A 25,139-nucleotide genomic window follows, 5' to 3' on the forward strand; every position below is an offset into this window, starting at 1 on the left:
CATCTAAAACTTTTGACAAAATTTCTATAGATGTGCAGTGGAGAGTATATTGACTGGTTACATCACAGCCTGGTATGGAAACACCAATGCCCTTGTACGAAAAATCCTACAAAAAGTAGTGGGTACAGTCCAGGCCATCACAGGTTAAGCCCTCCCAACCACTGAGCACACCTACATGAAATGCTGTCACAGGAAAGCAGTATTAATCATCGGGGACATCAACAGGACATGCTCTCTTCTCACTGCTGCAATCAGGAAGGTGGTACAAGAGCCTCAGGACTCACACCACAAGGTTCAGGAACAGCTACTGTTCCTCAACCATCAGGGAACTGCTTCACTTGCCCCATCACTGAAATCTTCCCACAACCGATGGACTCACTATCTCATGTTCTTTATATTTATTGCCCATTTATTATTATTTTTTCTTTTTTTGTTTGCATAGTTTGTTGTTTTTTGGCATTCTGGTTAAACACCATCATAGCTGGGTGGATTTCATTGCTTCTATTATGGTTACATTCTGTAGATTTATTCAGTATGCCCACAAGAAAATGAATCTCATGGTTGTATATGGTGACACATGTACTTTGATAATAAATTTACTTTGAACTTTAAAACTTCCAAACTTCCACTGGCATGCATCACCAAGATTAGCATTTCAGGAGGAATAATAAGTATCAACATGTTAACAATACTGTTTGGGTACAGATACCTCCCAAGTTACAAGTTTCACACGTTTTCTGAACAGAGATACAAGCCATCTAGCTTACCTGCCAAGATGAAGCCAATCATAATAGCAACATTAAACCATAAGTAATGTCATCAGAGTCGTGAACAGAGGAACCAATGTTGTTACACAACTATCATTACATGTATCACCTTGGCCCTTGAAACTTAGAACTGCAAAAAGATAGATTTAATTGTCAATCCACAGGCATTACCTAATGCATCCATCCATGCAGTGCAGCAGAATAATCACTTTGGACAGCTCATTTCATTGATAGCAGGTACAGAGGAGAAAACACAATGGGCCTCCACCTGATGGAAAAAATGAAGCTGCTGGCCAACTCCAGTTAAACGCTCTGTACATGCATAACTCACTGGTGGTTTATTTTTCCATATGCCAAAAAATCCCAGTGTGCACCTTGTAAAATTAGAAGAGGAATAGTACAAACAAGATCTTGTCAAGCACAAAATGCTATTATAATTTATCAATTCAAGAGTCAGGATGCATAAAATTTGTACAATTGTGCCTACTAGTCAAGTTGCAAACTTTTAAAAGATGCTGGAAGATAATAATTACTTTCACTAAAATCAGATATCAAATGGAAGCCACTTGAAGTAAGAATCTATACTGGAAGCCATGTAGATTAACACGGGGCCATTAAGAATAAGACACAGGAGCAGAATAAGGCCATTCAGCCCATCAAGACTGTCGCCACATTGGGAATGGAATCAAAATTGGGTCATTCAGACTATATAAACCACCATTCAGCCCATCAATTCTGCTTCATATAAAGAATGGAATGAGGGATTCAAATTTGATTCTAATCATTGAACCACTAAGATCCACTACTATTCACTTGTTGGCCTTTTGGAATGGGTGACATAGGCACGTCACTATTTCCTAAAATTCACAATAAATAGAGTTAAACATATTTCAGTGATGCTGGGAAAAGTTTACCAGCCCAGAGTAGTCCTCTTTTTTTAAATTATCTTGCCAGCAGAGATATGGGCAAGCTTGCCCTCCAGCAATCTTATTTTTTCCAAAAACGAGATTCACAACAGAAGTGCTTAAATGGCCAGAAATGCACTTTTTGCTTTCGGCATACTGCACATGCTAGGTCTCAAGCAGCATTGAGACGGTGCTAACCAAGAAAGGGAAAAAATATATATCAAAATATGGTACAAAAATCAAACCACATTAACCTGGTTTTTCTGCAGCAGTAATGTTTCTTTAATCACATTTGATAAAATAGGATTATGTTATCTATCGCAAGGCAAATATAATGAATTAATGAAGAGACCTAGATTTTGACATTATTAAGTTGGACAAAGACAATGAAACAGCTCAGCACAATGAAGTACTAAACAAAAGTAAGTTGTTAGGGGATGTGGTGGTTGGCGGTGGGGTTGGTGGTTGTGGAAGCGAAGTGGAGTGTAATTCTGCACATGCACAGAAGCCAGTGCATTCTCACATTTAAGAAAGAGAGGAATCTTTAGTGTATGTAAGGAGCAGCACAGCGAGTATACTTAGGAAATAAAATGAAGATTTACAAAAGAGTATTTTAATGCCTGTCCTTTTGATGGCATTCTTGAAAGCAACATTGCATTTTTAAATAAAATCTGGAGCTCAAAATACAAATATTTGAAAACAGCGCCCATCAGCCTCAAGTTTTCCTAATCAAGCTCAGCAAACTTCCCTGAAAATTAAATAACAGATGTTTTTCAGTAGTTCAAGGCTGAACAAGAGATGCATACACATAAGCTGGCAATGTTAAATACTCTTTACTATACAAGCTTGCTTTCAACACTGAAGACATGGTCTTAAGACCGCTCTGCCATTTAATCATAGTTAATTTGTTATCCCTTTCAAACCCATCTTCCTGCCTTCTCCCCATAACCTTTGACACCCTCATTAATTTAGAATATAATCAAACTCTGCTTTAAATATATCAACTATTTGGCCTTCACAGCCATCTGTGGTAATGAATTCCACACATTCACCACCCTCTGGCTAAAGAAATTACTCCTCATCTCTGCTCTAAAGGGATTTCCTTGTTTTCTGAGGTTGTGCCCTCTGGTCCTAGACTCCACCCACTATAGGAAACATTCTCTCCGTGTCCTTCTCTTCCTGTGTACCTGTGTTCTTTCCCTACTTAATTAAATATTTTTATTGTGCTTTTACTTTTAAAAATATAAACAATTTACAAGAAAATTTTTTAAAGTTTATTTTTCCATGGAGAAGTCACTGGCAAGACCAATATCTATGAATCTTCTCTAAGCATTTAAGAGGACAATTAACTATCAATCAATCTTGGATACAGAATCAAACATAAACCAGACTGGGCAGAACTGACAGACTTCCCTTCCTAAAGAACTTGGAGGGGAAAAAAAAATCAAATATCTTTTGTGTTAATCCAAGATATTTTCCAACACTGCAACAAAATCCAAACATTCAAGCGGCATTTAATCAATGCTATGTAGATATGGTTTAGTTAACATTATTTAAAAATCTCTAAATGTCCCTTTATAAATTAGAATAAGGTGCCATAAAGTTTGTTCAGAGGACACATACCAGAATAATTCCAGGAATAAAAGTTACATGCAAAACTTAGAGAACCTAGAGTGCTTTCTTGTTGCAAACAGGAAGGAGAGGAAATCTAACGGAGATGTGGAAGTTTATGAAAAGGTTTTGATAAGTGTTAGTAAGTTAGAACAACTTATTTGCTGCTCTGTTTGACACTGGTAACCACTGCCATTTTTGTGGAAAGGAATAAACCATGCTGTCCGATAAGATTTTTTTTAAAAAAGTTAACAATGTACTTTGTGTACACCATATTTATTTACAATTTAGTGACTTACAACTGGAAAGTTGGGAATGAAACAATATTACAGTAAAAGTATAATTATGAGAAATACCATCTAATCTTACAGCAGTGAAAACAAGTCTCGCCTTCAGCACTGAGAACCACATAACTGTATCTCACAGCCAGTGATTAAGGTTCTGCCCTGACATCACAACCTGATAGCATATGCCAAAATAGTTAGTGAAAAAATGTTTCAAAGTTAAGTTTGCCACCAAATTAAACCTTTATAAGTGTGTACTTACTCATAAGTATGGTTACTTCTTATAAAAAGTTCCATTCCTAAAAAAAAATCTCAGAAAATTCACGACTGGAGGAATAAATGGCAGAACTTAAAAGGGCGATTCCGTCATCAGCGGATCTGAACTAGAAGTTGGATGGTACACCGAAATAACTGCCAACACTTTGACAAAGCCTTCAATTTAAATGTACATTCAGCTGGTATAAAAAGGGATTAAAGAATTTCAACTGAACTGCATTATTAACCTGTGCAAAGCCTCCCGGATATTACTTCCAATGTGCACATTTCCCCCAAAAGGTTACTGGCGAGCCAAGGACCGACTCTCTTCTCCCCACACTCCAGTAAGCTCAACTAGAATCATAACCATTACATGGTTAAGTTATTCAAAATTACCTTTACCAATGATAGAATGGCAATTTGAAATATTACTTTTCCGTTTCATTAACGTAAAGTGTCATGTTAGTTATAGAAGTATGACCAAAAATACAATTTGCAGTGTGCAGCAAAAATTTGATTGTGCTCAACTTTACAACCATTTATGAATACAATTTTATTCAGATAGGAATACAATTTTAGAAGCAGATACATTGGGAACATTCAAGAATCTCTCAGATTGGAACATGGATGAAAGAAAATTAGAGGGATATGCAAGGGGGGAGGGTGGGAAAAGAGAAAAGGTTTGACTGATCTTATAGAGTACGTTATAAGGTCAGCATGCCTTTGTGGGCCAAAAGGCCTTACAGTGCTGTAGTGTTTGATGTTATATTAAATTTAGTAAGGTTATTTTAAAAATAATGGTCATAACACTTACCAAATACAATTAATACTCTGAAGTTTTCTAGCATAGCCTTACTTCAGAAAAAGAACAGGGTATTGTATTTGGTTTCACTTGATTTGCCTCCCCTGCAACAGTATTCTTATAAAGATTACATCATGCTGACACAAATACCTTAACTTAAAGAGTAATACTTTTAAAATTAATTCCAAAACTGAGATCTATTTATCTTTTACAGTATCTATCACAAGCTAGGGATATACTGTACTCCACAACCAATGAAGTTCTTTGCAGTGTTGTGGTACAGGAGAATTCAATTCACACTCGGGCCTTAATCACATCAGCGTAACAAATGGCCAGGTATTCGACCTCAATTGCCTTTATAGAGAAATGACTATATGATAGAAGAATTTGTTCAAAGCTCAGGAGTTCAGGGCAAATTTATTATCAAAGTACATATATAATCACCATACACAACCCCAAGATTCATTTTCTTACAGGCATTCTCAGTAAATACAAGAAACACAATAGAATTAATGGAAGTACACACCCAACAGGACAAACAACCAATGTGAAGAAGACAAAAAATGCAAATATAAAAAAGAAATTAATAATAATAAGCAATAAATCGAGAATGAGATGAAGAATCCTTGAAAGTGAGTCCATGTGTTGTGGAAACAGTTCAGTGATGGGATGGGTGAAGTTGCATGAAGTTATCCCCTCTGGTTCAAGAGCCTAATGGTTGAGAGGAATAACTGCTCCAAACCCTGGTGGTGTGGGTCCTGAGGCAGCAGCAAGAAGAGAGCGTGACCTGGATGGTGGGGTCCTTGAGGATGGATGCTGTTGTGCTACTTTCCTATGACAGCACTGCATGTAGATGTGCTCAGTGGTAGGGAGGGCTTTACCTGTGATGTGCTCAGCTATATCCACTACTTTTTGTAGGCTTTTCTGTTCAAGGCACTGGAGTTTCTGAACAAGGCCATAATGCAACCAGTCAATATACTTACCACTGCACACCTATAGAAGCTTATCAAAGTTTTAGATGATAAGCCAAATCTTCACAATCTTCTAAGAAAGTAGAGGTGCTGCTCTGCTTTTCTTGAAATGGCACTTGTGTACTGGACTCAATAGATTCTCTGAAATGATAACACTGAGAAATTTAAAGTTTCTCACTCCCTAGCCACAACATCCAGGAGTGGAAAGCCGACACTTCTGTTTAACAGAGCACAGAACAGTACAGCATAGTACAGGCCCCTCAGCCCTCAATGCTGTGCCAGTGCACATTTCAAAAGTTCTAGACAGAACATTCCTCCAGTAACAATCAGCTAATTAGGCATGTTAGAGTTTCTGCACTGGGATTTTAACTCAACTTTACAAATCCGATGCTACCACTGAGCTAAACCTTGCAATTAATATATTGTGGTCATCGTTTATGGTTACTATATTGTATTATCCAGCAGTCACTTTTGAGTGGGGAATATGGCATTAGCTGACAATGAGGCACGATGTGCACAAGAAAGTGACATTTCATTAGCAAAGATAAGAGAACTGAAACAAAAAAAGTGTAAAATGCTCCCAGAGGAAATACTATCACAAATCACCAAACACTTTTACCAAGTTATCCAATTTAATTAAATATTAAGTGTGCAACACCCACATTTCTCTTTTATCACATAGTGCTTCAACAACTGCATTGGACTTGTAAATGGCTGACTGACTGAATACAAACAAGTACTGTAGCCAGAAACTTTAGATTCTGCATTCTAACACCATGTGGTTAGGTAACTAAAGCTGAAACCCATAAAACAAGATAATCATTTTAAATGTATTCATGCAGATCTAGCAAGTCCCCACCTTCTTATTTACAGCTGGCACTGTTACCATATTACACACTTTAGATGAACATTTGGACATTCACAGCTCAGTTGATTTCCCTTGGTCTTCACGGGCCATTGTGCTTATGCTTTGAATTTAAGAATAATTTATTGCAGTTGGAGAAGTCAGGAAAAACATAGGCTCAGCTAATTTTATATATATTCCAACTGTAACCAGGGTGGTGATCACAAATCTACAATTTTTTCCACTTCCAAGGCTCTATAGAAGGGGTATGGAGCTTGATACACAAACTAGGCTTCAAGTTCCCAAATAGATTAGGCAGAAAAAGTATCAAGGTTGGCTGGGACAACCCTAATCCTCTCCTAAAGTCCAAACTCAAAAAGCAAAAACAAAAGAATCCAAAATTGAACAAGAGACATGCCAATTTACAGAATCATGCTCCACAAGAAAGCAGGCAGAATAATATGAGGAAACATGGACAGGAGAGTCTTCAGTTTAGGGTGATATTTTCTGAAAGTGAAAAGCAGAGTCAAATTGTACAGTCTTTTGCATCTCTTTCAAATTTCAGTAGGGATATACAGAACACAATATCAAGAAAATGGATGTACAAAAGAAACACTAACTGAGATCTGCCTTCAAGACCAGTCATAAAATGAGACAAGAAACTGCACCAATTAGAAGAATTTACAGGTAGTGTTCTCCCTCCAGTGTTAAAATGGATTAAAAGCCATCTGTGCCCTTCGAGAGACTGCATTCCTATGTCAGTTTATAATCCCAAGAGATAAGCAGCTGGATTTTAAAGTTCTGCATATTCTCTGTTTATGAAAAAAAATCATACCATCTTACGGCTTTATAGACAGCAAGACATGGACAATTAGTGAATACCAGCGAAGTTGATTAACTTAGATATTCTCTCATAATGCATAGCCAGGAGAAACATTAGCATTCTGATTCTAGGACAGGAGCAGCCATCTCTCTTAGATGCTTCAGTAAATGGACTGCAGGCACATTAGGCCTGCTTGCACCTAGTAAATCTATTCTGGATTTTTTTTTGTAATGAAGACGTGATTAGAAAAGAGGAGTTAGAATACACGGTAATCATGGGAAAGATTGTAGTGAAGAAAGCAAGAGAAAGGCAAAGACAAATGATGATGGAGACAGCAGCCAGAGAACTGGAAACGAATACCAATGAATTGATCCACTTGACCTGAAATAGGAGTGTGTGGGCCATGGCAGTCAAACTGGGCATGGCACCTGATGATGATGAATGAAGAAATTGTGTCACCTTGTATACAGTAATCATGATCTATCAACCATAGATCATTATTCCCACACAAAATAAGCTGAAATAAATTATAAACATGACATTTAGATGTGTTGCTCGCTCAATTTTTATTTAAGAATAAAAAAGGTACTTGTTACCTGGACAATATTTCTGTGCTTTCCCCATTTAAATATAGGAATTTAGACACAGGAATATAGCTAAATTCCTATATCATTACTTCAGCATTAATTTCACCTTTTATGCCAATTCCCTAATCAGGGTTACAATAATCACCACTAAATTTTATTTAAAAAGGTAAATCTTATCAACAACAGTTCTACATTTAGTAATTTTGCTAATCTAGTAATACACTGGATCTGTGGTTTTCCATAGATGAATATTAAACTTACTTCCATGGTTTTTCTTTGCTTCATGGCTATCTGGAGAAGAAGAATCTCAGAGTTACACACTATGATAACAAATGAACTTCTTTTAAAAAACAATTTTATTCACCAAGTTAGTTTTTTTGGACTCAAATTGGCAGATAGACTAAAGCTTTTCATTTGTCAGCCACTGAAGGTCACACAAGTGTATTGTGAACCCTTCATTCTCAGAGAAAGTCAGCACAGGTGTCGGCAATACTGTGGGAAGAGTTGCTGGGAACATAGCCCTCAAACAATAAATGGTTATCATGAGCCTATGACAATAGGGGGACCTCTTCTCAACAAGACACACATCAAAGGTGAAATTCACTACTGCCTTCCACGCACTGATGTAGCCTTTGGTCAACTGAGGAAAAGGATTACCTCAGGCCTGGCAGAAAACTTAAGAGTTTACAAAGCAGTAGCAATTTCTGCCCTTCTATACATGCTCTCGCAATCTGCACTACAGCAACTAAAGCATCCCATGACAAAAAAAAAACACTAATGCTGTCATCACAAAGTCCTCCAAATCCACCAGTTAGTGTCATTCCCCAGCAGAGGGGCTCCAGTAACACAATAGACTATGCTGAACAAAAAAACATGTGCACACCCCTGAACAAATTCCCAAAATAGATGTGAACACCACATTAGGAAGAGGTCACCAGGTGAATGGGGGGGGAGGGGGGGGTGGAGAACCTCATTTTAAAAAATTGCAGCAACGCCTCTTGGGAATGCTTAGTGCATACTGGCCTTGAGCCACGGCATTAGAGATAATAGTGAGAAGCTCAAGTCATGAAGAGCAGAAGTAGTTCTGCATAAACAGAATGTGTACACCACGTCACAAACTGCTCACCTCAAGTATCTGTGAAAGAGTACAGTGCCAACACTGGCCTCCCACAAACTCCATGAAGCAAGTCATTCTTGACCTGGAGGAACTAAATAGTCAAAGGCAATTTGAATTGGGCAAGCAAAGCTACCAACAAATTAATCCCCAGCTAATGACGATAAATACTGTCACAATACTAACTGAAAATCTCCAAATGTCACTATGCAGTCAATATGATGAATTACTGATGTAGGGTACATGCACCGATGCTAATAGCTGCCTACTTCTATCCAGAAATTCATTCCTGATTGCAGGTGATGCTTTTAATATTCTAGAACTCCTCTGTAAAGGCACAGTTATATTAATGTGGCAAGTAATTTAATGAACGAGAGAAGTGTTGCAACTCCAAGTAGGCACACAGGATGCCCAATTTCACCTGCAAACTGCTAGCGGCCTGTTGCAGCATCTAACATAGAAACATAGAAAATAGGTGCAGGAGTAGGCCATTCGGCCCTTCGAGCCTGCACCGCCATTCAGTATGATCATGGTTGATCATCCAACTCAGAACCCTGTACCTGCTTTCTCTCCATACCCCCTGATCCCTTTAGCTACAAGGGCCATATCTAACTTCCTCTTAAATATAGCCAATGAACCGGCCTCAACTGTTTCCTGTGGCAGAGAATTCCACAGATTCACCACTCTCTGTGTGAAGAAGTTTTTCCTCATATCGGTCCTAAAAGGCTTCCCCTTTATCCTTAAACTGTGACCCCTCATTCTGGACTTCCCCCAACTTCGGAAGCAATCTTCCTGCATCTAGCCTGTCCAATCCCTTTAGAATTTTATACGTTTCAATATGATCCCCCTCAATCTTCTAAATTCCAGTGAGTATAAGCCTAGTCGATCCAGTCTTTCTTCATATGAAAGTCCTGCCATCCCAGGAATCAAGCTGGTGAACCTTCTCTGTACTCCCTCTATGGCAAGAATGTCTTTCCTCAGATTAGGGGACCAAAACTGCACACAATATTCTAGGTGCGGTCTCACCAAGGCCTTGTACAACTGCAGTAGAACCTCCCTGCTCCTGTACTCAAATCCTTTTGCTATGAATGCCAACATACCATTTGCCTTTTTCACTGCCTGCTGTACCTGCATGCCCACCTTCAATGACTGGTGTACAATGACACCCAGGTCTTGTTGCACCTCCCCTTTTCCTAATCGGCCACCGTTCAGAATATAATCTGTTTTCCGGAGAAGATACAGCATGACCGCCAAGTTTAAAACCCAGCACAATATCAGCATAGAAATGTAAATAATGCCTTTAAATCTGTATTTCTATCCGGCATAACAAAATTTTGTGAACTCTTGTCTTAGCTGTAATACTGAGGGCATTTCCAAGTTATTCTAATTAGTGCTCAACCTACATTTGTGGATACAGATTTCCAGTGCTGCATCTCAATTCTATCTCAAAATTTAACCAAGGTCATTTTTCTCCATAACTAGGTACATTGCATAAAAATCTGACCCAATTTGCTCCATGGCCTATTTACTAAACATGACTGACTACAGGGCACTGGGCATCAACTTTTCTTAAGGTTCTAAGGCAAGCTTTGTACCTCTGAGACAATATCATGACCATAAAGGATACTACAAAGAAATTTTATGAAGAGACAAGTATAAGGAAATAACATCCACTTCCCATTCCATGCATGGATCAATAAAGCCTTCATTGTCCTTATTTCAGAACACAGAGGAAGAGGAGTTCCAGTAAACATAATGGGAATCCCATCTTAAAGCATTCATACATCTTTCCAAGGCATCTCAAGCAATACACAGTGCTTATATTATGCTTCATGCCGAGGGGTTGGGGAGTGAAGAAAAGCTGCTGCTGAGGACACATCCTTAAAACTGAATTTGTAACAGGAAGGCACTTACTCAGACAACATACAAAGTGTTCTTCAGTTATCCTCAATTGCAATTCAGTAAAGGGGTATTCAAATGAATATCAGAACTCCTCTCACCAAATCACCATCTACATGACCATAGACAATTTACATCCAACACCCAGAAAGCTTTATCTGATAGAAAGGGTATGCTTCAGTTCACAGAATGAGTTGTATTTAAAAAATGCAGATTGCATTCACTATACCTTTAACAAACTGAACCTAATAAAAATCATTCCTGGAACATCTAGTCACCACTGCCATGTAGGAAATGTATCAGCCAATTTGTATACAGCACACAGCATGGGTGAATCTCTTTCAGGGATATTGGAGAGATAAATACATGTCTGGAGTCAGAGCACAAGAATGAGCTTCTAGGTCTTCTTCAGAAGTGTTGCCTCAAAACCTTTCTACATCCAATAGATGCTACATGGAGTCTCAAATTTAACACTGCTGCAAATGGCAACACCTCCAATAACACAGTATTCAAGAACCAAGGTTCGCATAAATTTTAGTAGTCTATAATGGATTTGTGCCTAAATTTTCCGATGATACAAAGATAGATGGAGGAGCAGCTGGTGTTGAGGAAATAGAGAGCCTGCAGAGAGACTTAGATAATTTAGGGGAATGAGCAAATAAGTGGCAAATGAAATACAATCTTGGAAAGTGTATGGTGGAAGAAATAAATGGGCAGACTATTTAGATGGGGAGAAAATTCAAAATGCAGAGATGCAAAGGGACTTGGGAGTCCTTGTGCAGGATATCCTAAAGGTTAACCTCCAGGTTGAGTTGGTTGTGATGAAGGCGAATGCAATGCTGGCATTCATTTCTAAAGGTATAGAATACAAGAGCAGGGATGTGACGTTGAGGCTCTATAAGGCACTTGTGAGACCACTTGGAGTATTGTGTGTAGTTTTAGGCTCCTTATTTTAGAAAGGATATACTGACTTTGGAAAGGGTTCAGAGAAGATTCACAAGAATGATTCCAAGAAATGAAAGGGTTAAAGTATGAAGAACATCTGGCAGCTTTTCAGCTGTATTCCCTGTAGTTCAGGAGAATGAGGGGGGCTTCTCACTGAAACATTCTGAATGTTAAACAGCGTAAACAGATTAGATATGGCAAAGTTATTTCCCATGGTAGGGGATTCTAGGACAAGAGGGCACAGCTTCATGAGCGAAGGACGTCCTTTTAGAACAGAGATGCGGAGAAATTACTTTAGTCAGAGGGTGGTAGATCTGTGGAATTTGTTGCCACGAGTGGCTGTGCAGGCCAGGTCATTGAGTGTATTTAAGGCAGAGATAGGTAAGTTCTTGATTAGCCAGGGCATCAAAGGGTATGGGGAGAAGGCAGGAGAGTGGGGATGACTGGAAGAATTGGATCAGCCCATGATTGAATGGAGGAGCAGATCTGATGGGCCAACAGCCTACTTCTACTTCTCTATCTTATGGTCTTATAATGTCTGCATTTTTGAAGGGGAAGAAATCTTTAGGGAAATGCTTACTCCCCCCCCATTAAAAAATTATAAACAGGCGCATCTCAGACTCTCCTTATTTGCCAAAAGATGTGTGTTTCTCATCTTTGCACAGGTTAAAGATTATTAAAAGTATTTTAGTAGTATCAAAATAGTGTTTAACTTAACAGAGATATCCCCTTCCCTACAGCACATTTCTTTTCTCTTTCCCAGATCTTTTGATCTGAAGTATCCACTTTTTTTCCTCTTCTCATAAATGCAGCACGCCCTGCAGACTATCAACAACATTTTTCATTTTTACATTAGATTCCCAACATCTGCATTTTTGCTTTCTTTGTGTAAATGGAATAGCCATCTTGGGTTAACACCACAGCTGAGGCAGGGATCCAAAAAGAAATGCACTCACATCCATTCCTGCGAACAGAAAGCTGGTTCCTCATTTATAGTCAGACCCAAGGGTTCTACATTGAACCATTGTCACCTCCCTCCATGCAGCTGATCTATTTTACCAGCAAAAGAATTTCAGCTCCAAATAGGATTACACTCTTTTTGCTACGAGACAAGCCTTGAAAACTTTACACAAGGCTCCACTGTTCTCCATAATGGCAAGCTCTGCTGCCTGGCTGAATTTTATGATTCTATGTGAACTGCATTATAAGCCAAGCTCTGTAAGCAGAGAACCTCAAATAAGAAAATTTGGCATAGTATCCTCTTCAATGACAGCTTAGATCAACTGCACCATCAGCCAGACAACACCATTTCCATTTTTGCCACTGCTTTGAAATCAATTATCATGATGCCAAATTTGCTGTTGCCAAAAACACACCTCCCACTCCCACCGCTTAAAATATACAAATAGTGGGTGTTAAGTGTCAAATGCTTCCATCCTTTATTGTATAAAAAAAGAGAAAGATTTATATTGCCAAATGTGATATTTATGTGGTTACTCAAGAGGTTGGGTCTTCAATTATTAGTGTACACAAACAGTACTACTTTATAGTCCAAAATTGTCTTTTTTAAAAAAAAATCCCTGACAGCGAATGCATTACTTTAAAGCCATCTGTAAAGTTGATGATACAGTATAAATTTGAAAGATATACATACATTTTGCATTATTGGCAACATTCCTTCTGAAGATTTGCCTGGCCCCACCATCATTATGGTAACCTTGACACACAAATATTGCATAAAAATTACAAATAATAATTGCAATGCAGGGACATCCATATCATTAATATTGCTCATACAGTGCACTACATTCAGAACAAATGCATGCAAATTAACTTGCAAGTACTGGTATCATATACTGTTCATGAATAGTAAACACAGCCAGACCACGGGGGCTGGATTCCCAGTAGTTCAGCAATACCGAGTCACACTGCTTTTTGACTAACTCATTGTAACAGAAAATGAACATAACACAACCTGAACCAAAATTGTGCTGAACATCAGAGGGCTTCCTGACAGTTTTTGCATATCTAGTCTTTTGGGAAGCTGGCTCATTATTGACTGTGCCTGTAACTATAGGGATGCATGGAACCTAAATACACACAATGTTCTATAACCATCAAGGTAAATAACCAATTTTGAAGGCATGACCATTTTTCAAATAGTACCACAGGATCTTTAACACCTACCTGTGGAGAGTATTAGGCCTGCTTTTAACATTTCGTCAGAAAGACTAGATGCCTCCGACAGATTTGCACCATGTCAGTCAAGAACTTAAAATCATTGACATAGAACTAGAATTTAAATCCATCTTACCAGAAGGAGTGGTATCATTATACACTTATCAAGAAGTGGCATTAGATCCTATTGGTTCATTATTCTTTTCATATTTATCTGAAAACTCATCAAGATGCTCTCCTTTGCAAACAAACATCCCAAAATCGACCTATGATTGCAGGAATTTAATCAAAGCAGGTAGTATGAAGGATTAACCAGAGGCTCCCAAGAGAAGCAAATTGAATACATAACCTATAACTGAAGTCCTCAGCTTGTCATATGAATGTCATTACTAAAAGTATGATCTGAATTAATTAATCTCCCGTGCACATAATGAGTCAATTATCCTTAGGTATGGTACTCTTAAGGACAAGTGGGTGGAATTTCCTAAGAATGAAACCAGTTTGTATCAGATCACCTCATTTTATTATAGACAAAAAAAAAATCAGAAATCCTAGCTTTGGACAAGTCGAATCACTTTGGCCATTTTTTAAATTAAACCTGTGTCACTGATAAAGATCCAGCGGCAAGACAGCGAATTAGAAAGGTATTAGAATGGTTACAAAACATTAATGAAGTGACATTCATTTGCAACTCAGACCTATAGCTGCTCAGTAATTGAACTAGTGGTTTATGCATTACCAAACCACAGGTTGCTGTTAGACTGAAAAATAATATTAATGCTATTGTTATCCAACTGTGTGATATACTGTAGATTAGAAATAGGAATTGCAGCATAAAGGTATCAAGATTTTTTCCCTCTTCTGGCTCATCTTGAACAGCAATTGTATTATTTGCATTTGAAGGAGAATCCCAAACCAGCTTCCCAATTCTTTGGATGTAAACAGTGCAAAGTATTTGATGTATTAATATCAATCAGCATGTAAATAGTGAAACTAGTGGGCTGAAAGGCTTGTTCCTGTGCAGTGTTATACTGTTTTGTATTTAACTTATAAATAGGAAAATAGATCTCCAGACTGCAAAAGTGCTTCATCTTGCTCAGAAGAGGGACAATCTATGCTGGCTTTTGAAGACAATCCGGTGGGGACAGCATAAAATTATGTAAGGATAAAGAAAGTGGGTTCCTGGCTAAATAGTTCAACTCACATCCCACAAAGTAACTAAGTTATCACATTATTTCATTCATAACTTCATGCAGACATGGAATCTTGGAAAGTTCACTGTAGCTCCAGAGTATTAGAGAGACAGAGACACAGTGAGAGAGAAAAGAAACAAGATCATTTAAAGCTGAAATTACAAAAAGGTTAATCATGTATCTGGGACTAGAAACACAAAACTACCCGAATAACTGAACAATTGCTCATCAGTTCAGGGAAGGTACTTTTGTGCTCAATGAAACCACTAGAACTAAAACGTGTAGGTACAATGACTCATTGCAGCTAACACTCTTCTTCCCACCCACATGACTGCTAGTAGCATTTCCCTCATTATGAATGATACAATACAGCAAATTTGTTTCCTTATTGGTTTTCCACCAATACTTACCTTCATCCAGTACTTGTAAGCAACAATAGTTTAGGTTAAAGGGCCTTGTGGCAAACTATATTCCATTTGGGTTCCACTGTTGAGGTAGATTGTTAAAGTAACAGAACATTTTCTTCAGGAGAAGAACATTGTTAATTTGAGTGTACCAACATTCAATATCACCTATCACCCCGTCCTGGTGCCCCTCCTCCTTTCCTTCCTCCCATGGTCCACTCTCCTATCAGATTCCTTCTTTTCCAGCCCCTTGCCTTTTCCACCTATCACCTCCCAGCTTCTTACTTCATCCACACTCCCCCACACACCTAGCACCTTCTAGCTTGTCCTCCTTCCGCCCCCCCCCCCCCCACTTATTATTCTGGTGTCTTCGCCCTTCCTCATCAGTCCTAAGGGTCTCGGCCAAAATGTTGACTCTTTATTGATTTCCATAGATGTTGCCTGACCCGAGTTCCTCCACCATTTTCTGAGTTGCTTTGAATTTCCAGCATCTGCAGAATTTCTTGTGTTTAATATTCAATAACAAATGCTTAATAATTTGATATCCAACGCGTCCAGCTTTACTTCCAGCAACATCGGTATAGGATCCTGTTGCTACACACAAAACAGCTGGCATGGAGGCTTTCCTTTAACAACAAAAAAAACTTCTAGTTCTCTTAGTACCCCTTAAATTTATGGGTAAGAGCTAGACAGGGCTCTAAGCAGCCCCTGCCAGTTTCAAGCATTGGTTCTTTGATCAAACAGCACCAATGTATTGCTTTATCATAAGTAACAATACAAAGGTTGGACACAAAGATAGGACCTGAAGGTGAAAACACCATATTGCACCAATTATATAAAATTAACAAACATTACCAATAATTATCTTTAACTCTTAAACATTTAAAAGCCATGTGTGTTATGTTGAGCACATCAACCAATACATGACCCATCACATGCTAATTTTCTTGTTGGCCAGCTGCCAACAAACTGGAATTAATTGCATTTCCCCACACAAAAACTAACACTGGAAGTACAACCAAATAAGTATTTCATACTCTAACTAGACTTTAAAAAAAACATAATTAAATGCGATCCAAATACAATCAAAGTTTGTGTGACTAAAATTGTTATCCTGGTCAGCCAAGACATCATGGAGCAAAGGGCTGGGGGATATGTAGAACTTATTCCCAAGTTTCACTACGTTGCGTGAAGCAATCTCTCCTTATTCCAGTCCCAAAAGGCCTACTCCTTATGTCGAGAGCTTCAATTCTGCATTCCTTAACCAACGAAAATGTTTTCTATGTCAATCTTATCAAGCCCTCTAAGAATTTTCAATGAGGTCACTTCTCATTCTTTGCAGAAGGCAAATATTATATACCTGTGACACTTTCCACCATGTGCGAGTGGAACACTTATCGCTGCACAACTCACACAACTTGCTTCACGTTGGTTTCATCTATTTGTTGGTACTTCCATGATAATTTGTTTCCATTCATCTACAGACACCATTCCAGTGTTCACTGGCAACTAAACAACCAATGAAGGCCTATTCCACTCAATCTTCCCACATGACAGATCTGCCATTCTAGAATATGTGTGGCAAATATTCACAAAATATGAACATTGCTTTTTAGGCAAGGGGGCTAAGTGGTGTACAAATCCTTGGGCGTGATTTCATCAATGTCCTATATCATTGTGCCAAGACATCTTTATTCTCGTGCACAAATCCTCAATAATAAAGGCCCGTATAACATTTGCCTTCCTGATTGTCTGCCACACCTGCATGTTACTTTGAGGTACTTCTTTACATCTTTTAGCACTTGTTCACTCAATTCCAGAAGTGAAACAACATAGCATGGTGGTATGCAACTTGTATAGCAAACTTTGAATTTACATACCATTTAGACAGTCTTACATTTAAAATAGCAACCCATGCATTATTTCTGAATTTATTTCTGCACTTCATAACCAATAAATTACTCATTAATGTAACATTGGAAAAAAAAATCATAGCCAATCCACAATGTGATCTGTTTAACTCTTAAATATAATGTTGAAGAATGGATAAATATTGCCTAATAAATAAATTACTCCTTTATCTTTCTTTGAAATAGTGCAATGGGTCATTTTTGCACAGGTACCTTCACAACTAACATTACCTTCCAGTTGTAATTGGTCCTCTTAAATGATATTCTAGAGACGACCAAATTCAGGAGGCAAAATATAAAATTAAGCCATACTTTTTTTGAACAGTTTGTTTTCTTCTTAAAATGCAGTTGACTAATCTAGCTTCACTCAGTCTAAGGTTGGATCTTCAGTGGTTTGAATCCAAGATACTTAAACTGGTACAAGTAATGCTGTTTTGAGTTTGAAATATACAGGCAAGAGATTATATTCTCTCCCAAGTATCCTCAAGGCCAGCGGGAAACAAAATCAGCATACCGAACAGAGACACCATCAGAAGGGGAAAATAATTCAGTGAACTGTACAGTAAACTAACAAGTTCCCCTCTCATACACCATAGGAATACTTAACATCTGCAAATGCATAGTATCAACTCAAGACATCTTAAACACCACCCCACAAACACATACCACCTAAGAGGAAAAGTGCACCCACTAGTTTACCCCAGTCAAAATAGAAATGCTAACTTGGAAAGTCATCAGTGAAATCTTCAATAACAGCAAGTCAAAATCTTGAGACTGTGGAAGCATCTTCACCACTCCTTCCCCAACTCTAACCCCCCCCCCCACCCCAAAAGGAAGAGGAGCTCAGAACCAGAGGGGTAAAGGTTTAAAATGAGAGCTGGTGGAAATTTTGAGAGATTTGAGCAGCAAGTCTCCCCCCTCCCCCCCCCCCCCATGAACTGCATCTGTGGAGACAGATACAACTACAGAGTTTAAAAGACAGTTGATGGGTACTTGGATCTGAAAGGCACCAAGGAAACTGGGCAGGTGTGATTATTCTAGTTAGGAATGTTTGGCATGGACAAGATGAGCTGAAAGGGCCCGTGTCTGTGCTGTACGTTTCCACCAACGAAAAAGACTGCAGCTAAAGCCGAGAGGAGTGCTCACTGCTATGCGAGGACAATTAGGGATGGGCACTAAACTTTCAGTGTCACCCGCACCCAGTAATCACTGTCATCTGCCATCAGTCAGCATTTGTATTATAACCTAGTGAGTTTTTTTAAAATAATATTTATTTCCATGACCAGACTATGAAAGTGACATAAAATTGTATTATAACAAAATGCCATTGCCACAGTAAGGGATTGTTAAGTAATACCTTTAAAAATGAGTTTGAAAGAAGAGTACAAAAGTGTTCCACAAGTGTAATACAACCACAGCTGGAGCCACCCAACCTCTGCATCTAGCATAGTTCCAAAACAACAAGTGGAGGAATATTCTACAAAAAGTCCCAGGTATAAGACTGTAATCAAGACAGGTAATGTTATTCTGTGCCTTACGATTCCAATATGACACTAACGTAAATATTCGAACAGTTCAAGCAGGTTCAAATGAGTCAATTCTGAAAAATGTGTTATTTTCCAACCTATAAGGAAATGCATCACGGCTTATTGTGGCTGTTTTGCCGGAAGATGTAAAAATAACGAACCGTTCCGCTAGCTGCCTCTGTGTGTGTGTGTGTTTTTTTTTTCGCTCAACAAAGGGTATCGCACAATTCATTTGATAAAAAAAACGTCAAATCCATTTCCATTCTGATATCAAAAACAACAGTGCGACATATTCATACAAAATGAAACGACAAAAACACATGAAACTGGTCCAAGTTGCTGCTAAGTCACGGGAGAAAACGGAAAGCCGACAAAGGAGCGGGTCACAATCTGATTCGGACTTCATATTTATCAAAGCCTTTCAATTCACTCAAACAATACCCTCTAAAACACGTGTAAAATGATTCAACGTCGCCTGTTTTTAGATGACGGCCAATTAATAAATTACAAGTTAAGTTTCAACTAATTCAGATCTTTACGTTACTTTCTGTCGATGAGTCACTTCATGCCCGTCACTCGCACTCCCTAAAATCAAGTTTGGCTTCCCAGTATGATCGACAGCAAGTACTGTCCAATCGAAGACTTCAGTAACGCCTTCCACTGGTGTACGCTGAGGCCAGACCAATCCGAACACGGGATAGGCGGAACAAGCGACTACAGCAAGTTGAGGTGCGGTGAGTGACTCTCGCGCGTAACAGTGAGGGTAGCAAAACCTCAGGGACGGGCAGGCTCGCAACTGCACAGGTGTGTGATTCAGCGGGCAACTATGAACTCCATTATCGACAATGACTCAAAAACCCCAAACAGGGCGGATAAAACAGACTGTTTCCGCTTAAATCAAAATAATGAATGCCCTACATGACTACTGTATGACCCTCACTGACGTCTGCCTGCCCCTGATACGGGACTGGCAGTTGGCACAGTTCAACAAGACGCAACTGCAACACGATGCCACTTACAAACTTTAACCTAGTCTATTTAAAATCATGACCAGTGAAATGTGGGACAATTGCGCCTTTTGGACGTAGTTTACTTTAGGCAGCTTTTTTTTAAATGTTAAAGGTCAAAAATGTAGGCTCTCTTCTAAATAGTCCAGCTGTACGTCAGACTGCCTTTCTTTCTAGTAGATATTGATTAATTCTGTTTTACTGGAAATATGCTACACTCATAATTCTTTACTAGTGTTTTAATTGTGGTATAGAGGGCCATGCTGATTAGCGTTGAATAACACTTCACAGGACAGCCAACTGTGATTGAACAATTGAGATTTACTCCATGCAGCCCATGTTTTCAAACACATTCTTCACATAAACGGATATTGCACTGTGGCGAAATAAGCTCATTGCCAATTCATAATATTACGGCCCTCTCAAAGCATACTTTCTCCAAGAAAATGCCTTGACAGTAATGCAAAATATTTACCGCTAACCCATCTAATGGCACAAAAATTCTGCGTTTTTTTTCCGCGAGCTTGGGTCGTACGTCAGTCAGTATTGATTTATTTACAAAACACTTGTTCTCTCAAGGCTGAATAAATCTTGTTAATACGTTATACAACGACAGTTTAATATTATACTATAAATAGTGGGATTAATAGTTGTTTTCGAAGATTAATTGGATATCTGATGTGAAACTTTCGAAAGTCCTACATCCGTTTGTGCAAGGGGCAATTCCTTGATTACTTAAGCAGAGTCCACTAGAACTGTTTGGTCGCACGAGTTATTGCAGTGATCAAAGTACTGGGCTATCATAATGGCATGATGAAAGTTAAAGGGGAAACCTCTAATGTTTTATTAAATAATCTATGATCAACACTGGAACGATTTACAAGTCGAGTTTAAAAAATAAATAAAATTTACTTTAAAAAAAAGCGGAATATTTAAACACCGAGTCGCTCATATCATCCCCATCACATTTCCTTCCTCCGGGACAACATTTGGCGCTAAGTGAACGTGCACGAATACGGACACACGAGAGCATGGACGTGTTACAAAACATCTGATTGTTTTTTTTTTGGAAAAGTTAGTTAAACACAACCAACTCAATCACAAGTTCGCGCGAACACCCACCCTGGCACTGATTTAATGGAGACAACATTTGGGGTAATGTGAGGTGAAAATAAATAGTATTTTGCTCCCACCTTCCATCCAGCAGAGCTGTTACTGTCTCCCTTATCCTTGAAGTAGGGAACGCTCCTGACCATCCAGTCGTAAATCTGGGACAGGGTAAGTCTCTTTTCAGGAGAGCTCTCGATGGCTTTTGTGATGAGGTCGGCGTATGACAGGTTGCCCCAAGCGTTTCTCCGGGACGAACTGCTCTTCCTCTGGGCTGCCGACGCGGCTCCAGCCGGCGACGGCTGCTGCTGCAGCTGCTGGTGCTGATGTTGATGGTGACAACCATCCTGGTGCTGGCAGTGGAAGTCGCCGCAGCACTCGGGCGCCAGAACAACCGGCTTCTGGTCGAAGTCCTCATCCTGCTCCTCCAACACCAGAGCCGGCGAGACCGAAGCGCTCACACGGCCGGCTCCTTCCGGGGTCAGGTTGAACTCGCTCGCTCCTTCTTGCTTGACCGAAGCCGGCGAGGAAGCGCAGCTGCAATCAGGTCGGGGTAGCGGCCAGGTGCACGACCGCGGCCGGGACTGGGGCTCGAAATCGGGGTCGATCTCCACGACCTGTTGCAGCGGCGGTGCCTCAGCCATGACACCAGGCAGGACTCGCTTCAATCTATTCTCGAAGAAGTTATTTTTCCCCCTCTAGTTTCCCCCTCCCCACCCTTCCTCCTCCCCTCTTGGCAGGGCTGCGCGAGGGGAAAAACAAAGTCGAGAGAAAAGTTGCTCCGTCACTTCATAAATCGGCAGCCAAAGAAGAAAAAGAGACCGACAAGTCACTTCGGGCCAAACGAGAACGGTCACAAGTCGTCGAAGCTCCAAAAGGAAACTGTGATTTCCAAACAAAAGCACTAAGCGAGCTCAGAGCTGCGTCGCGTCCGCAGATCGCTGCTAATAACACTCATAAACCTTCATGACCCTGCCTTACCATTTGTCCCACTTTCCTCCCCTCGCGCACACAAGCAGGGTATTGTACTACGCCGAACTCCGGCACATCCACCTAACCTGCTGCTCTCACGTCATAGAACGGGCGGGGACAACCCTGACGAGAAGGCGCTTGTTCCAACCACCATCGCGGCTTACCGGCAAGCCTGGGCGACGCGGCCAATGGCGCGGCGGCAAAGGCGGGCGGCTGTTTCTCGTACCCCCCCCTCTCCGTTTCAAGTTAGGTTGATGAGGAGGAGCTTGTTCATGACAAGTCCGCCCACCAACACGAGAGTTACGTTGAGTAAACACATGGCGCTGAGCTTACTCACACATTAAAAACAAACATATACACACTGCCATTTTGACAGCTAAATAGGATTTTATTCCGCAGAAATACAGAGAAGGAGGGGTGGAGATGTTTTAAGCACCCATTAAGTGGGGGAATGGTGTTTTCACCCGTAACTCGTGTGGAAAGCGAAAAAACCTAGAGTTGAAAACAGCTAACGCTGACGCCGTCATGGAATTAAAATCGCCAACCACAAGCAATGCAACTTGTTTTTGATTTCTATATAGTATTTGGTGATCTGCAAAGTAAATCTAATGTTTATTGGAAAGTGCGTGATAGTTCTCCAGGCTGGACGCCCTGTTCTTTTGCAGACCTGTTGTATTTCTGGATATGTGGTTAACCGACTTCAAATATTGACAGATTTCCTTTTTATCCCTCAAATCTGAGTCATTTCCACACTAATAAACGAGCTAGACACTCGACTGCAGCTCTCAAATTAATTCAATCTGGAGTTTGTTTTCTGTACTTGGAATATATTCTGCTTTTGTAGATTGTAATTGGATCTATGAGTTCAAACCGAGTTCACGCTAAATTTGTCACCCATATCAATATGTTCTGTGGTGCGCCCGTTCGCTAGGTTCAATTGAAAGCAGAGATGCGTACTGTTACCTGTAAGCGAGAGATTTGGATTTGATTTTTTTTAAATTACTTAGTTATTTAATTTAGAATTTTTGACGCTGTTCTGGCAATTCACAAGAAGTTGCTAGAACCACAATCAGTTTGCGAATTCTGGCTTTGCTTCGGAATTTGCTCTAAAACGTGCTGAAATTCAACACCGCACAGTAATTGTTTAAATGTTTTAGCTTTTCAAAAGCTTTTACATAGTAAAACGACTTCCCGGTGCTAATACGTCGGTTTAAACAGTCTATTACAAATATTATCAATGTCATTACTGTACTGTATGCGGGAATCTATAATTCCACCTGGGTTCAGTGAACATCTACCGCTGTACCTAGATCTCAGCAAAGGTCAGAATTGATGTGGCATATTTTAAAAGGTGATAAAGGCAGCTGAAACAACCGCGTGGAACCAATTGGATGCGAGTCATATAATCATGTGATCATGATGTTAAATGATCAGAGTGTTTATTTTGATGAGAGGATTAACCAATTGAAAACGGAGGAAAACACTATCTTACACATCTGGTCTGTGGGTCTGTGGGTAGCAAGCTGAATTCCAGAGCTGGAGAGAATGGGGGTCATGGTGGTGTGAAGTTGATAGTGGTGATGGGTAGAGAATCGGAGAGAGTGAGAAAGAAAGTGATAATTGAGCGATATTCCTCCTTTTGGAGGACCAGTTTTGTGCAGAATTCACGTCGACAGTTTACATGTTAATGCTATTATTTTTTTTAAATGATTGAAATTTAATTGAGAATTTATGACCGTGAATAAACAATTGTGCTCACAAAAGAGTACACCACTGTTGCTGCACAGAGCGCAGGGCGGGTATGTTCCAGTAAGAAGGAGGAACAGGAATAGCAAGGCAGGGGAACATTGGATGCAGAGAGAGGAGGTGAAATGAGTCAAGAAGAGAGGTTCAGGAAGCTAAAATCAAATAGAGCTCTTGAGGATTATAAGGAGGCCAGAAAAGAACGCGAAAAGGGAAGTAGGAACACCAGGTGGGATCATGAGAAGTCTTTCGCAAGTAGGATTAAAGAGAGTTCCAATGCATTCTACGCATGTATCAAGAGCAAACGGCTATCTAGGGAGTGGGTAAGGTCTCTCTAAGGAGGGAACATGTACCTGGGGTAAAACAATATGGTTGAGGTCCTAATATGTTGCAGCAGTATTTACCCAGGAGAAGGATATGGAGGATAGAGAGATCAAAGAGGAGCATGCTATTTTGCTAGGGCATTTTGAGATAAAGAAAGAGGTAGTGTTGGATCCCCTAAAGAACATTAAGGTGGATAAGTCTCCAGGCCTGAAGGGATATATCCTAGGTTGTTGAGAGAGGCAAGAGGTGAGACTGCTGGTGCCTTGACCAATATCTTCATGTGTTCTCTAGTCACAGGCAAGGTCTTGGAGGATTGGCGAGTAGCTAATATTGTTCCGTTATTCAAGAAGGGAAACATGGATAATCTGGAAACTATACAGCTTGAGTCTCACATCAGTGGTAGAGGAATTACTGGAGATGATTTCCAGGGATAAGATTTATGAGCAATTGGAAAATCATGACATAATTAGCTACTGCCAGCAAGTCATGTGTGGGGCAAGTCCTGTCTTAGTAACTTGATTGAGTGTTTCGAGGAGGTGATGAATATGATTGATAATGGCAGAGCTGCAAATCCTGTCTAGAAAAATATTTGACAAGGTCTTTTGTACAAAAGATTAAGATGCATGCAATTTATGGTGAATTAGGTGGTCGAAGACAGAGGGTAGTGGTGAATGGGATTTATTCTGGCTGAAGGTCTGCAGCTAGTGGTGCTCCATAGGGATCCACGTTGGGATCCCTTCTGTTTGTGATATGTAGTTAGTAAGTTTGCAGATGATGCAAAGATTAGCGATGTTGCAGACAGCATAGAAGACTGGCAAACATAGGACAGTTGCAGATATGGGTGAAGAATTGACAGATGAAGTTTAACCCATCCAAGTTGAAAACATTGCACTATAGAGATCAAATGTAAAGGGACAGTACACTTTTACCATTGTTTAATTGGCAAAATCTTCAACAGTGTTAATGTG

General features: G+C 39.7%; 1 protein-coding gene across 2 annotated transcripts in view; it reads right to left on the reverse strand.

The window, feature by feature from the left end:
- Positions 1–22,189, reverse strand: part of foxo1a (forkhead box O1 a) — a 75,140-nt gene extending 52,951 nt beyond the window's left edge. The window contains exons 1-3 of one of the 2 annotated variants that reach the window (XM_073043958.1): positions 21,219–22,189; positions 13,462–13,524; positions 8,111–8,140 (exon numbers count right to left, since the gene is read on the reverse strand). In XM_073043958.1, coding sequence (XP_072900059.1) covers positions 8,111–8,140; positions 13,462–13,524; positions 21,219–21,776 — 651 coding nt within the window. In that variant the 5' untranslated portion in view covers positions 21,777–22,189. The remainder of the gene's footprint in view (positions 1–8,110; positions 8,141–13,461; positions 13,525–21,218) is intronic. The other variant, XM_073043959.1, reaches the window with a different exon arrangement.
- Between the last annotated feature and the right edge of the window lie 2,950 nt (positions 22,190–25,139).

Source organism: Hemitrygon akajei, chromosome 4 (genome assembly GCF_048418815.1).
Source record: "Hemitrygon akajei chromosome 4, sHemAka1.3, whole genome shotgun sequence".
Classification (NCBI taxonomy): Eukaryota; Metazoa; Chordata; class Chondrichthyes; order Myliobatiformes; family Dasyatidae; genus Hemitrygon; species Hemitrygon akajei.